Here is a 14,649-nt window from a genome sequence, read left to right as displayed (position 1 = left end):
CCTCCGTTGAAAACTTCGTCTTGTTGCAACAACACTGTGTTCTAGGCGGTGGAATTCCAACACCAGAAAAATCCTCTGTTCTAAGGAATAAACCATGTTGTCTACAGCACACTTGCACGTTGTGAACAGCACACGCTTACAGCAGAAAGACGACGTACAGAATGGCGCACCCACAGACTGCGTTGTCTTCTATATCTTTCACATCACTTGCAGCGCCATCTGTTGTTGAAAATTGCAACTACTGTAATTTCGAAAGTTTGTCCGCCTGAAAATGTACTGTTGTCCCAAGCATATTGCAACAAACGGTGTATTTCTATCGCTGCTCGTTTAGTTTTTATTGCCGTTTCAAATATACCGGTCATTTTTGAAACACCCTGTATGCTCACAGTGGTATTTCCTACAGCCCGGAGCTCACATGTTGCCTTTCGGCCAACAAAGTCGTGCAAAATTAAGAACATGGATCCTATTTTAGGTTTGTGATTGTTTCCTCAAAATCACTTCATACGAATATAAGGAAGGTTTCTTGTAAAGGCACATATCGGATTCCTACCTTACTCTGTGCCAGTATAACCTAGTGTCCTCTCTATAATCAAGTTTAAAGGTGAGTCTCATCATTGCATTGCCCCATCCAAAAACTTGATCAATTGCAAATGTAGCGATAATTATTTTCTTAACTTTGAAAAGTGTATGTTTATCAAGTAACTGAACTTAAGAAAAGAGATTACGTTCCGTAACTGATGTTGTTCTTGTGGTCTTCAGTCCAGAGACTGTTTTGATGATGCAGCTCTCCATGTTACTCTATCCTGTGCAAGGTTCTTCATCTCCCAGTACCTACTGCAACTTACATCCCTCTGAATCTGCTCACTGTATTCATCTCTTGGTCTCCCTCTACGATTTTTACCCTCCACGCTGCCCTCCAATACTAAACTGGTGATCCCTTGATGCCTTAGAATATGCCCTACCAACCGATCCCTTCTTTTAGTCAAGTTGTGCCACAAGCTCCTCTTCTCCCCATTTCTATTCAATACCTCCTCATTAGTTTTGTGATGTACCCATCTAATCTTCAGCATTCTTCTGTAGCACCACATTTCGAAAGGTTCTATTCTCTTCTTGTCCAAACTATTTATCGTCCATGTTTCACTTCCATACATGGCTACACTCCATACAAATACTTTCAGAAATGCCCACAAACGGATATCCGGCACCAGTACAATATAATACATGCATGTTCAACATTCTTGCCGTTACGCCTGTTATTAATGTAGCATCATTTCAGATTTGGAATGGCTTATTTCGCGCTTTCAGTAACCTGTGATCTTTCAATGTTAATCAAATACATGTGTTACCTAGACCAATGTGTTCCTGAAATTACGTTTCTCTACATTAATTTTTTTTCTAGTGTTGCGATTTTTTCCGTCAGTGTATTTATGGTATGTGAAGTTCAGAACTGAAATATCAACCCGGTAAAGAAAGTAGATGCAGCTCGCAAACATTCTCGAGAAAACTGACTTTGAAATTTTTAAGTTTTCCAACTGAGCACTGTACCCAAATATAAGGTCAATTTTTCGACGTGCAGCGTAGCTCTGTAGTAGAGGGCTCGTCAAACAAGTGGGCAGTCTGGGTTCAATTCCCGGCTGACGCAAAATTTTAAACGAAGGTGCATCTTCCACGAAATTTTCATAGAACTGAAATACTTAAACACGGAAAAAGTCTGTAGCACCTCAGACTGGTTGTCAGTGGCTCGAGTATCGCTTTCCTCATTACTTTTGCGAATTTTTCGTTCAGTTCAATTTGGATATAAAATGCATCAAATATTTGCTAATTAACACTTATCTAATTGTCATTTTTATAAAACAATCCTCGGCTTCTTATTTCTAGCCACATATCAGACTCAAAAGTACAGTTTTCATTGTATAAATGTCCTTAATTACCGATATTTTGTAACAAACTGTTAATAAAGTTTGTTTCAATTAAAGATAAACATCACGATTTTTTCATCTTAACGTGGCGGCAAGTACAGGCCTATTACAAATGATTGAAGCGATTTCATAAATTCACTGTAGCTCCATTCATTGACATATGGTCACAACACACTACAGATACGTAGAAAAACTCATAAAGTTTTGTTCGGCTGAAGCCGCACTTCAGGTTTCTGCCACCAGAGCGCTCGAGAGCGCAGTGAGACAAAATGGCGACAGGAGCCGAGAAAGCGTATATCGTGCTTGAAATGCACTCACATCAGTCAGTCATAACAGTGCAACGACACTTCAGGACCAAGTTCAACAAAGATCCACCAACTGCTAACTCCATTCGGCGATGGTATGCGCAGTTTAAAGCTTCTGGATGCCTCTGTAAGGGGAAACCAACGGGTCGGCCTGCAGTGAGCGAAGAAACGGTTCAACACGTGTATCTGGACATGCTGGAAAATTGGCTCATGCCACAACTGGAGACCGACAGCGCCGACTTCATCTTTCAACAGGATGGTGCTCCACCGCACTTCCGTCATGATGTTCGGCATTTCTTAAACAGGAGATTGGAAAACCGATGGATCGGTCGTGGTGGTGATCATGATCAGCAATTCATGTCATGGCCTCCACGCTCTCCCAACTTAACCCCATGCGATTTCTTTCTGTGGGGTCATGTGAAAGATTCAGTGTTTAAACCTCCTCTACCAAGAAACGTGCCAGAACTGCGAGCTCGCATCAACGATGCTTTCGAACTCATTGATGGGGACATGCTGCGCCGAGTGTGAGAGGAACTTGATTATCGGCTTGATGTCTGCCGAATCACTAAAGGGGCACATATCGAACATTTGTGAATGCCTAAAAAAACTTTTTGAGTTTTTGTATGTGTGTGCAAAGCATTGTGAAAATATCTCAAATAATAAAGTTACTGTAGAGCTGTGAAATCGCTTCAATCATTTGTAATAACCCTGTAATGTACCGCAGCGCCATGCTGCCTGTCGAAGAATCGATCTTACTTTGCCCGCCATCCATGTGGAGCACGTGTTGGTCTCACCGCGGACTGCTAGACTCAGCCACACAGAACTGATTTCATCAAAGTGTACGGGCCTGAAGATGGCGTAGACGCAACGTCGAAACTAGTAGCGAAGTAAATAGAAAATCTTAAGTACAACTGGAGGAATTTCATTTTTAATAAAAAGAAGCGATTGTCTGACGCTGTCCACTGCAGTGGAAATCGTGCACGACGTGGTTAAGAACTGCTCACAATCCACTTACTACCAGCTGCTCTCGTACGCTTCAGCAGCTCTGCTGGCTGGAGCCTCGCTCCAGGTCTTTTCCCGACTCGTGTGCGAGCCTTTAGCAAGCAGCGCCGGTGAGACCACGCAGCAGAAGTGTGCGCTGACGCAAGCTCTTTGCTAACAGAAGCCGCGTTGTGTGTGTGTTGCAGAACATCCTGGACAAGTTCAACCCTGGAGCGCGACAACTCATCGCCGCCGGGAAGGCGTACCTGAAGGCCCTGCACGGTAAGTGTGCCAGTCAGGCCGCGCTCCTCAGTTTTCTTCCAGGTACACGTCTTCAAGTGTCGTGCCGCGGCACACATAAACGGGAGCGACGTTTTTCGTCGCGTGTTCGATTAATAAGTACGAAAGCGACACGGAATGTCAGTTGTAACAATACAAAAGTGAGGACTACACAACACCGCCCGCATCTCGTGGTCGTGCGGTAGCGTTCTCGCTTCCCACGCCCGGGTTCCCGGGTTCGATTCCCGGCGGGGTCAGGGATTTTCTCTGCCTCGTGATGGCTGGGTGTTGTGTGATGTCCTTAGGTTAGTTAGGTTTAAGTAGTTCTAAGTTCTAGGGGACTGATGACCATAGATGTTAAGTCCCATAGTGCTCAGAGCCATTTGAACCATTTTTTTTTTTACACAACACCCAGTTCCCTAGGGGAGAATATCTCAGGAGCGGCAGGCAATCTAGATGGACGATAATGTTTCGATGTCAATCAAACTGCAACTTTCCTTTCACGGCTAGCGCCCACATTATTTTGACCAGTTATAGGTGCTCTGCAGACCATAGTGCGGAATAATTCAGAACTTCCCTTCGTATTTCATCAGCGAATGGAGCGAGGGAAGGTTAACTGTTTACTTCTGTATGCACACTCTCCTTCCTTAGTGTGTCTTTATAGTCTCAATATATGGAGGAAGTAATAACTTCGGTTTATCGTCAATATAGAACACCATTTCTCTAAATTTACGCCAAAGTCTTTGGAGGAAAAACTTTGCCCACATCGTGTTTGTGTTTTCAAAGCCTCTCCGTAACATTTTCCTACTAAATAAATCGAATGAGTACGTCCTGAAAATTTGCATTCGAGACGTGAAATTCCCATTCGGACGTTTTCTTTTTCCATTGTTTCCTGAAATCTGTTGAAGCGAATAGTACCTTCGAAAATATGTCCATGGTAAACATATCCGCCACAGTCGTAAAATACTTTATTGATCAGTCTACTACGGTTTCGGGATCTTACCCCCATCATCAGGTATATATGAAGTCTAGCAGAAGTAGGAAGTCATGTCTTCGAAAATGACAAATCCCATTTCCTTCCTCAACCTCATTCCTTCTGATTCCGCATTGTGTCTCCAATCACCTCGTCGCCGATGGGAGTTAATCCTTGAGCTTCTTTCCTTTCAGCGATATTTGCCTACATGGAAGATTGTGAGGCAGCAGAGAAAGAAAATTTTTTGTACGATATTTTTCAAGGGCGGTACTACCTACTTAACAGTACTGATTTCATTGGGAGGAGCTGCTGTTTTTCAAGGTACGTCAGTTCTTTGGAGCTTAGAACACCTATATATACACATTTACAGTTCCCTCTACACTTTTATTACGCAGGGTGTTAATGGCTTACGTGCAGATATATTGCGATTGTTGGTACCCTAATATGTAGCCACTTCAGTGTGTTTGGTTGTTTTTTACGTGTGTCAAACAATCTTCGCGTGAACACGTCACATAATTTACTATCTGAACTACACTATTAGGGAACTATGCCTGTCAATATAAATTAACCGTTTTATGTCCATGTGTACACACAACTAAGTTTAATGAAAACTGTAAAATGTAAGGATTGTTATCATAATTACGGAAACACATGTATTCCATAACTCTCCTTCATTCACGAGTTCGACTGTCATTTTTTATTTAAAGATGTTGGTAACCTATTCACCTGGAACTATATTACACATTCGTATAATTTTCAAGATACAGGAGAAACAAAATTGTGTAGCTTACGGTCTTCCTGCACCATCGGATGAAGCGGTATTTAAGTCAGAAATACTATCGAAACCTACAGAACGTTATGTTCATTCACTCATTCCACCGAAAGATGACTGGTTGCAGCTCACGAGGACAGAGTTCGACAGTTAAATGTGGACTTGGATCGCTGAAATCTGCAGGGGACTCGACAACGTACTGTTACTGGCCTTAGAGTGCAGTTACTGTATTTCATATCAATGACCATTACCATTATGCTCCCTCTCCTTGTGTTAACATTCAGTACACCAGTAATTCTGTACAGTGTGATCAATTTATGTATGTAGATCTTCGTTAAAGAAAGTCTGTTCGTCATTGCACCTCTTGTTACGGAAATCTTAAGAATCCTTCCATTTACATGGGCAATGGAATCATAAAAGCAAATCTTGCGTCCTTACTAAATAAAATCATACACAAAATTAACCATTACACCGGTTACACGCCTATATAAAAACAAGGAAAGATTAAATAACATAAATTATTTAAGTAATACAATCAATAATAAATTTAATCTGTTATTAATACAAAATTACTTTTATATTAACATGATATATTTTAAGGAATTTAATTGATACCCGTGCATAAATCACTAGCTTTTTCGTTATCATAAAACGCTAAAACAAATATGTGGTAAATTTTGCAACTCTAAGGAATTCGCTACACAGTGCTTGCACTGGATGTTGCTAAGTATCAAAATTTAAACTTATTATTGAGAATGAAATAGGAACATGGAATGTGACAGACACTGGAACGCATCTTTAGTTTCATGCAGGCATTCATTCTCTCACATACTTCCAGCATGATAAACGGAAAATTTCTTTATCTTCATTCCTCAGACATCATTTTTAGTCAAAACAGAATTTACGCTAATTCCTTACACTTGCTGTGTGTATAATATGTAGCCTTCGTTTCTTCTGAGACTCCGTTTTAGCTTGTAGGTCACTTTCCCAGAATGTTGTAGCTAGGATAAAGAAAAATGAATTGTCACACTTCAAATTTCTTCATAATGGTAGATATGTTAGCATTAGTATGAACACATATGTCGGAATTGTGAATGAATATGATTGCATTTCGTTATCAGAATCTCTGCTTTGGTGCGAATCGTTTTTTGCATAAATGTCGTGACAGCATACACTAAAATGACGACAGAATTATTCCCATACCTTGCAATTTGTAACTATTCACCACCCACCCAAGTGAGACCCATGGGCAATGCCCATTACACTCCACTTCACATGAATCGTAAGACGATACTTATTCTCACAATATACAATTTTATATTCCTCACTGTTTTACGTCTTTCGCTAGAATAACTAAAATGTTCAGTGGTTGCAACCGGCGTCTCCTGTTCGTTCATTAAAACTACGACATTGACCTTAGAAGTCAAGTGTCCTCAGTAACTTTCGTACCATGCCTTGCCTCTAGTGTCCTTTCCTTTACTGTACCGACTAGCAATATAAAATGTTAGTGATGGTTCTGGTCATCTGCACCATTACACATATTTTTAATGGCACAACATACTACGATAACCTTTGCGTCACACAGCAGTGCCAAAAGTTTTCTTTGTTAAAATCTTTACTAAAATCAATAGCAACTTTTAAAAAAATCTCCTGAAAATTAATGTTACGTGTAGACACAGTTTCCAATTAATTCCGACAGTGCCCCAAGATTGTTAGCACACAATTCTAACACAGTTTGACCCGTAGGCTTCTAGAAAAACTACTCACTCATTAATGTGTTGAGTATCTTTGGAGTACAGATGCTTTCTATGAAATATTTCTATGCACCCTGCCAATGCGGACTTCCGTCACAGCTCTCACGTAGAAAAGTTGAGCTAATAAGAGAAAGTTAAGTCAGAAATCGGCCACGAGAATTTATTTCCGTAATGCGTGAAAGACAAACAAATGGCTCAAATGGTTCAAATGGCACTGAGCACTATGGAACTTAACATCGGAGGTCATCAGTCCCCTATAACTTAGAACTACTTAAACCTAACTAACCTAAGGACATCACACACATCCATGCCCGAGACAGGATTTTAACCTGCGACCATAGCAGTCGCGCGGTTCCGGACTGAAGCGCCTGGAACCGCTCGGTCACCACGGCCGGCAAAGACAAACAAGGAAATAACTGCTTCGAATTATCTGCTTTACACAGACATCTTGGTTATAGCATTCCGTCTGTCCTATTGTTACTCTGTAAGGACTTGCTGCACCAAGTATTGTGAAGTTAGATTATTGAATGCATATTATGTTGTTCCAATCAGGAGACTCCCTGTGAGGATAATAATGTCCATTTCAACCTGTTAGCTGTATACAGATATGGTTTGATGGAGCTTCAAATATATTTCAATACACCGTCTAACCTCCATGCTGTTATGAATTCAACAGGTACTCCTGGCTGCGCTTATACCAAGCACAGTCAACGAAGTGAAACATAACAGTACCCCAAGGTAAAACTTGGAAATTAAGCGTTTTAAATCATGACACCGGCAAATTTCTGCCACTATGCATGTTAGGATGTTCTTGTACAACAAAGATTTGGATACGTGCCAAAAGAACAACCCTGCCAACAGGTTTTGCAGCTAAAATAAAGAAAGCCATTAAAAATTGGAATATCATTTTCACCGAACATGAAGAAAGAACATACACGGTAATGAATCCAAGTACACCAAAATTACGAACCCAACCCAAGACACATAAACCGACGGTTCCGATTCGGCCCATAATCAATTGCATAAATAGCCGAGCATATCTGATAAGCAAAAAAAATAAACACAATAATTTTCAAACTTCGTACTTTCAGAAAAAAGTACACAATCAGACACTCGCGTACTCTGGCAAGGGATATAAAAGACATACAAATACCATCTAACGGTAAATTTGTTTCATTTTATGTCACTAATTCTATGTAACAATGTTCCACTACAGGAAACTATCCAAATAATAAAATATACTCTCTTACAATATAGGGAAATATCTATGGCTGGAATACTTGAAATTAAAAATCTTTTGGAAATATCACTATCACGTAATTATTTTGCATTTAACAGCAAAACGTGTACCTAAGAAGGTGGAGTAGCCATGAGTTATAGTGTTGCAGGGACATTAGTAAATATTTTCCTAAATTCTCCGGAAGAAATATTCTTTAACTCAGATTGGCCTACTCTCAACCAAATTGTATACTACGAGTATTTTAGGTATCTAGATGATACCCTCATGTTGGTAGGTGGCAGCCACGCAGATATCGAAAATATCCACCAAATGCTCAACCAACTTCACCTTAAAATTAAATTCACTATGGAAATTGAGAAAGACAGTACCATTGACAATCTAGACCTCACAATTGGCAAAAATAATAATCGCCACACACTTGATATCTATGGAAAAAATATCACTTCTGACGGTATTATAAATGCAGTTCCTGTCAACCAATGTCTCATAAACTAGAATTTTACATTCAGTGATTAATGGATTAAATAACGTACCATTAGAAATGCCAGCAATTCAAAAAGAACTTAACACACTTCATTATAAGACTTTACAAATGATTTTGACCCCAACATAATCACAAAATTATACTACAAATGTAAAACACCAAAGCAAAGCACAATACATAGCGAGATACGCCTAACTCGAGAAACATCACCGGTACAGAAAATAAGATACGTACCAGCAATCTACCTTGGTAGGCTCTAGAGCAGAATTAATAGAATTAATCCACTTTTTAAAGCCACAAATACGAGCCAATAACAACCTTTCAATAAAATTACGTTCCGCCACCGATAGGACATCGAAATATGATAACCCAGGCATATATAAAATAACGTGTGGTAGCTGTAACAGCTTTTACATTGGCGAAACAGGAAGAAATTTCAACGTGAGATATAAGGAACCCATTAGAGAGAGCGAATATAATCAGTCTAACTTCTTTCTACACCTGGAAAATCAAAATCGCACAGTTGATACAATCGAAAATGCACTACATATTCTGCACAGAATAGCAAAAGGTTTTGCAATGAACATTCTTGAAGAATTAGAAATCTATATGTAGCTACAAGGGAAAATACCCACAAGAAATATTAAAGGAATATGCAGGATTTAGAGACAAGTACTACCTCAAAAACTTTATTGGGCTTTTAGAACACGATAATGGATAAATTGGAAGTAACATATGCAACAACCAAATACAATCGTAACAAATTTTAGCTAAGGAAATAACATCGCTCATCTGCACAATCTTTGTAAATATATAACGTCGTAAGAGTGGAACTGTCAAACTGCTGTCACGTCGTAATTAACATTTTATTTTCTATATCTTGACATCATTTACCATCTTATTAAAGCGGTGATAATACAGCTAGTTCAATATAACTGACACTGGCAACCATACCTATTCTCACCAAAATTGTAATTGCAGGTACATGAAAATGGCGATAAAGCCGAGACACTTTGTCCTAAATAAAGATTACGTATTGTAAGCACATATTTGGTGCATCTACTCCAACAATCATATCGTTAACAAATGTATATACACTCCTGGAAATGGAAAAAAGAACACATTGACACCGGTGTGTCAGACCCACCATACTTGCTCCGGACACTGCGAGAGGGCTGTACAAGCAATGATCACACGCACGGCACAGCGGACACACCAGGAACCGCGGTGTTGGCCGTCGAATGGCGCTAGCTGCGCAGCATTTGTGCAACGCCGCCGTCAGTGTCAGCCAGTTTGCCGTGGCATACGGAGCTCCATCGCAGTCTTTAACACTGGTAGCATGCCGCGACAGTGTGAACGTGAACCGTATGTGCAGTTGACGGACTTTGAGCGAGAGCGTATAGTGGGCATGCGGGAGGCCGGGTGGACGTACCGCCGAATTGCTCAACACGTGGGGCGTGAGGTCTCCACAGTACATCGATGTTGTCGCCAGTGGTCGGCGGAAGGTGCACGTGCCCGTCGGCCTGGGACCGGACCGCAGCGACGCACGGATGCACGCCAAGACCGTAGGATCCTACGCAGTGCCGTAGGGGACCGCACCGCCACTTCCCAGCAAATTAGGGACACTGTTGCTCCTGGGGTATCGGCGAGGACCATTCGCAACAGTCTCCATGAAGCTGGGCTACGGTCCCGCACACCGTTAGGCCGTCTTCCGCTCACGCCCCAACATCGTGCAGCCCGCCTCCAGTGGTGTCGCGACAGGCGTGAATGGAGGGACGAATGGAGACGTGTCGTCTTCAGCGATGAGAGTCGCTTCTGCCTTGGTGCCAATGATGGTCGTAAGCGTGTTTGGCGCCGTGCTGGTGAGCGCCACAATCAGGACTGCATACGACCGAGGCACACAGGGCCAACACCCGGCATCATGGTGTGGGGAGCGATCTCCTGCACTGGCCGTACACCACTGGTGATCGTCGAGGGGACACTGAATAGTGCACGGTACATCCAAACCGTCATCGAACCCATCGTTCTACCATTCCTAGACCGGCAAGGGAACTTGCTGTTCCAACAGGACAATGCACGTCCGCATGTATCCCGTGCCACCCAACGTGCTCTAGAAGGTGTAAGTCAACTACCCTGGCCAGCAAGATCTCCGGATCTGTCCCCCATTGAGCATGTTTGGGACTGGATGAAGCGTCGTCTCACGCGGTCTGCACGTCCAGCACGAACGCTGGTCCAACTGAGGCGCCAGGTGGAAATGGCATGGCAAGCCGTTCCACAGGACTACATCCAGCATCTCTACGATCGTCTCCATGGGAGAATAGCAGCCTGCATTGCTGCGAAAGGTGGATATACACTGCACTAGTGCCGACATTGTGCATGCTCTGTTGCCTGTGTCTATGTGCCTGTGGTTCTGTCAGTGTGATCATGTGATGTATCTGACCCCAGGAATGTGTCAATAAAGTTTCCCCTTCCTGGGACAATGAATTCACGGTGTTCTTATTTCAATTTCCAGGAATGTATTATGCTGCTGGTCCTAAATTTAAAAATATAGTGATTCTTGGTTAACGGCAAGTATCTTACGGGTTTTGATGAATGAGTTAGCGAGTAACAAAAATTGTCATATCTTTTGATTTCATTAACGCTTAGACTCGCATTCGGGAGGACGACGGTTCAACTCTGCGTCCGGCCATCCTGATCTAGGTTTTCCGTGATTTCCCTAAATCGCTCCAGGCAAATGCCGGGATGGTTCCTTTAAAAGGGCACGGCCGACTTCCTTCCCCATCCTTCCCTAACCCGATGAGACCGATGACCTCGCTGTTTGGTCTCTTCCCCCAAACAATCCAATCCAATCCATTAACGCTTAAATGTTTTACACAGCCAAAGGACCGAAATAACTTAGTACCTAACATATTCGTAAATTTCAACGTGACTCCTGTACCCGTTTATCAGAAAAAGGAATCTTAACAGTCGGACAAATGGACAACGAAGTGATCCTAGAAAAGTTCTGTTCTTAGGTCCTGTCCTTACCGACTGACGTCGGCAACCCTAAAAACCGTCTAGAGTTAACAAATGTACCTAAAATAACAGTCGTTGTTATTTTTTTAACATCCATATTAACCGGCTTTGGAAGCACGACGTACTCAAGATCAGATAATTCTCCTGGATAACTTCTTCTATTCCACCAATGAATTTCTGATTAAAAACTAGTAGCCAGTAAAAAGAAAAGAAACTTGTTTGTAAGTGCAGTTGCATGAGTAGGGGTATGATAATGTGTTCATTAATATTAACACTAATCATGCATGCATATCCTTTAAACTGACTCTTTCCACATCATTTCGATAAAAGAATCGTTCAAATGATCAGTGGAACATCCAACTAACTAACTATTAATTTCTTTCTTTATGGAGCAAGCAACAACGACAGTTAAACACTACTCACACGAGTACTCTAGCGAGTAGTACATTCAATTATAATGCGTATGCAGTATAAATGACTGTGGCTTCGATGTAACCTTGACCAGTCGTGTGCCAGCACATACCCATAAGCAAATTTGAACGGCACTATTTGCGTTTTACTCTAAAGCGGCAATCCCGATACTAATTAACTCGGCTTTGCTTTAATTTATCAAAGCAGACTCTCTCCAATGGAGGCATTAGCCCCGCTACTGCAATCGCAATCGCAACAAGTTCTACCCACAATTTCTTCACAGAACCCAGCGAGTGTTTTCGTCCCCAGTGTGAGGGCATTGAAGTAACCGTCAGATGCGAACCGTGATCTGGTTTCTCATCCTAGTAATACCTGTACTCGATTGACGGACTGTATGCCTCAAATACAGATTATCAGTGATTTCTGTACATCATTTACATGTACGCCCTCATTCGACGTTTTTATGACAGTAACAAAAGGTAAACGAAACATTGTCGTACAACTTAGAGTTTTCTGAGGTTTTCCCGCTACGGGTAGTTACGTGCATATACAACAAGTCACTGTAGATTTCACGCCGGAGGGTACATCATACCAATATGATGGATTTTCTTTCCTGTTCCGTTCACGTAATAAGCGAGGGAAAAATGACTGTCCCTGTAAGCAGCCTAATCCCCGGTATCTTATACCACTGGTCCCTACGCAAGATAAACGATGCTAGTAACATAATGCTGACACATTCACTTCGAATCATTAGACATCATGAGTGACACAATTCGCTCTGTTCCCTACATCCGTTCGCTCATAGAGTACACTCGCTAGGTCTGAGTTCTATGGTATGGGTCAGTGTGGATCGCAAGAATGGTAGTGACAGGTTCTTGTACACTACTGGCCATTAAAATTGCTACACCAAGAAGAAATGCAGGTGATAAACGGGTATTCATTGGGCAAATATATTATACTAGAATTGACATGTGATTACATTTTCACGCAATTTGGGTGCATAGATCCTGAGAAAACAGTACTCAGAACAACCACCTCTGGCCTTAATAACGGCCTTGACACGCCTGGGCATTGAGTCAAACAGAGATTGGATGTCGTGTACAGGTACAACTGCCCATGCAGCTTCAACACGATACCACATTTCATCGAGAGTAGTGACTGGCGTATTGTGACGAGCCAGTTGCTCGGCCACCATTGACCAGACGTTTTCAGCTGGTGAGAGATCTGGAGAATGTGCTGGCCAGGGCAGCAGTCGAACATTTTCTGTATCCAGAAAGGCCCGTACTGAACCTGCAACATGCGGTCGTGCATTATCCTGCTGAAATGTAGGGTTCCGCAGGGATCGATTGAAGGGTAGAGCCACGGGTCGTAACACATCTGAAACGTAACGTCCACTGTTCAAAGTGGCGTCAATGCGAACAAGAGGTGACCGGGACGTGTAACCAATGGCACCCCATACCGTCACGCTGGGTGATACGCCATTATGGCGATGACGAATACACGCTTCCAATGTGCGTTCACCGCCATGTCGCCAAACATGGATGCGACCATTATGATACTGTAAACAGAACCTGGATTCATCCGAAAAAATGACGTTTTGCCATTCGTGCACCCAGCTTCGTCGTTGAGTACACCATCTCATCTGTGATGCAGCGTTAAGGGTAACCGCAGCCATGGTCTCCGAGCTGACAGTCCATGCTGCTGCAAACATCGTCAAACTGTTCGTGCAGATGGTTGTTGTCTTGCAAACGTCCCTATTTGTTGACTCACGGATCGAGACGTGGCTGCACGATCCGTTACAGCCATGCAGATAAGATGCCTGTCATCTCGACTGCTAGTGATACGAGGCGCGTTGGGATCCAGCAGGGCGTCCATATTCTGCTAACAGTCGTTGGATCTCGACCAACGCGAGCAGCAATGTCGCGATACGATAAACCGCAATCGCGATAGCCTACAATCCAACCCTTATCAAAGTCGGCAACGTGATGGTACACATTTCTCCTCCCTACACGAGGCATCACAACAACGTTTCACCAGGCATGCCGGTCAACTGCTGTTTGTGTATGAGAAATCGGTTGGAAACTTTCCTCATGTCAGCACGTTGTAGGTGTCGCCACCGGCGCCAACCTTGTGTGAATGCTCCGAAAAGCTAATCATTTGCATATCACAGCATCTTCTTCCTGTCGGTTAAATTTCGCGTCTGTAGCACATCATCTTCATTGTGTAGCAATTTTGATGGACAGTAGTGTAATTGGCGTGCTTCTGGCATTCTGTTCTTAAAAACAATTTGATAGCATGTAAATTAGATAGCAATTAAGCCTGCTAAGTGCAAAAAGAAAAAAGAGGAACAGGGAAACGAAGTGTATTTAATGTCCTCTTTGAACATTAATCCTTCGTCCTGTTACTTGACCATGATGTGAACGAGAAATATATCTTCGTTATGAAGATATCTTCTTACGAAGTTTAGTTTGTGCATTGTCTGACTTCTCATGACTTACGCTATTAGCAAGCTAGAG

General features: G+C 42.3%; 1 protein-coding gene across 2 annotated transcripts in view; it reads left to right on the top strand.

Annotated features, from left to right (window-relative positions):
- Positions 1-14,649, top strand: part of LOC126163166 (brain-specific angiogenesis inhibitor 1-associated protein 2-like) — a 991,817-nt gene that overhangs the window by 502,205 nt on the left and 474,963 nt on the right. For both annotated transcript variants that reach the window (XM_049920109.1, XM_049920110.1), the window contains exon 2: positions 3,412-3,487. In XM_049920109.1, the coding sequence (XP_049776066.1) occupies positions 3,412-3,487 (76 nt within the window). The remainder of the gene's footprint in view (positions 1-3,411; positions 3,488-14,649) is intronic.

The sequence above is a fragment of the Schistocerca cancellata genome, chromosome 2, assembly GCF_023864275.1.
Source record: "Schistocerca cancellata isolate TAMUIC-IGC-003103 chromosome 2, iqSchCanc2.1, whole genome shotgun sequence".
Classification (NCBI taxonomy): domain Eukaryota; kingdom Metazoa; phylum Arthropoda; class Insecta; order Orthoptera; family Acrididae; genus Schistocerca; species Schistocerca cancellata.
Note: the sequence above shows the minus strand (reverse complement) of the source record. Positions and strands in the feature narration are given on the sequence as shown.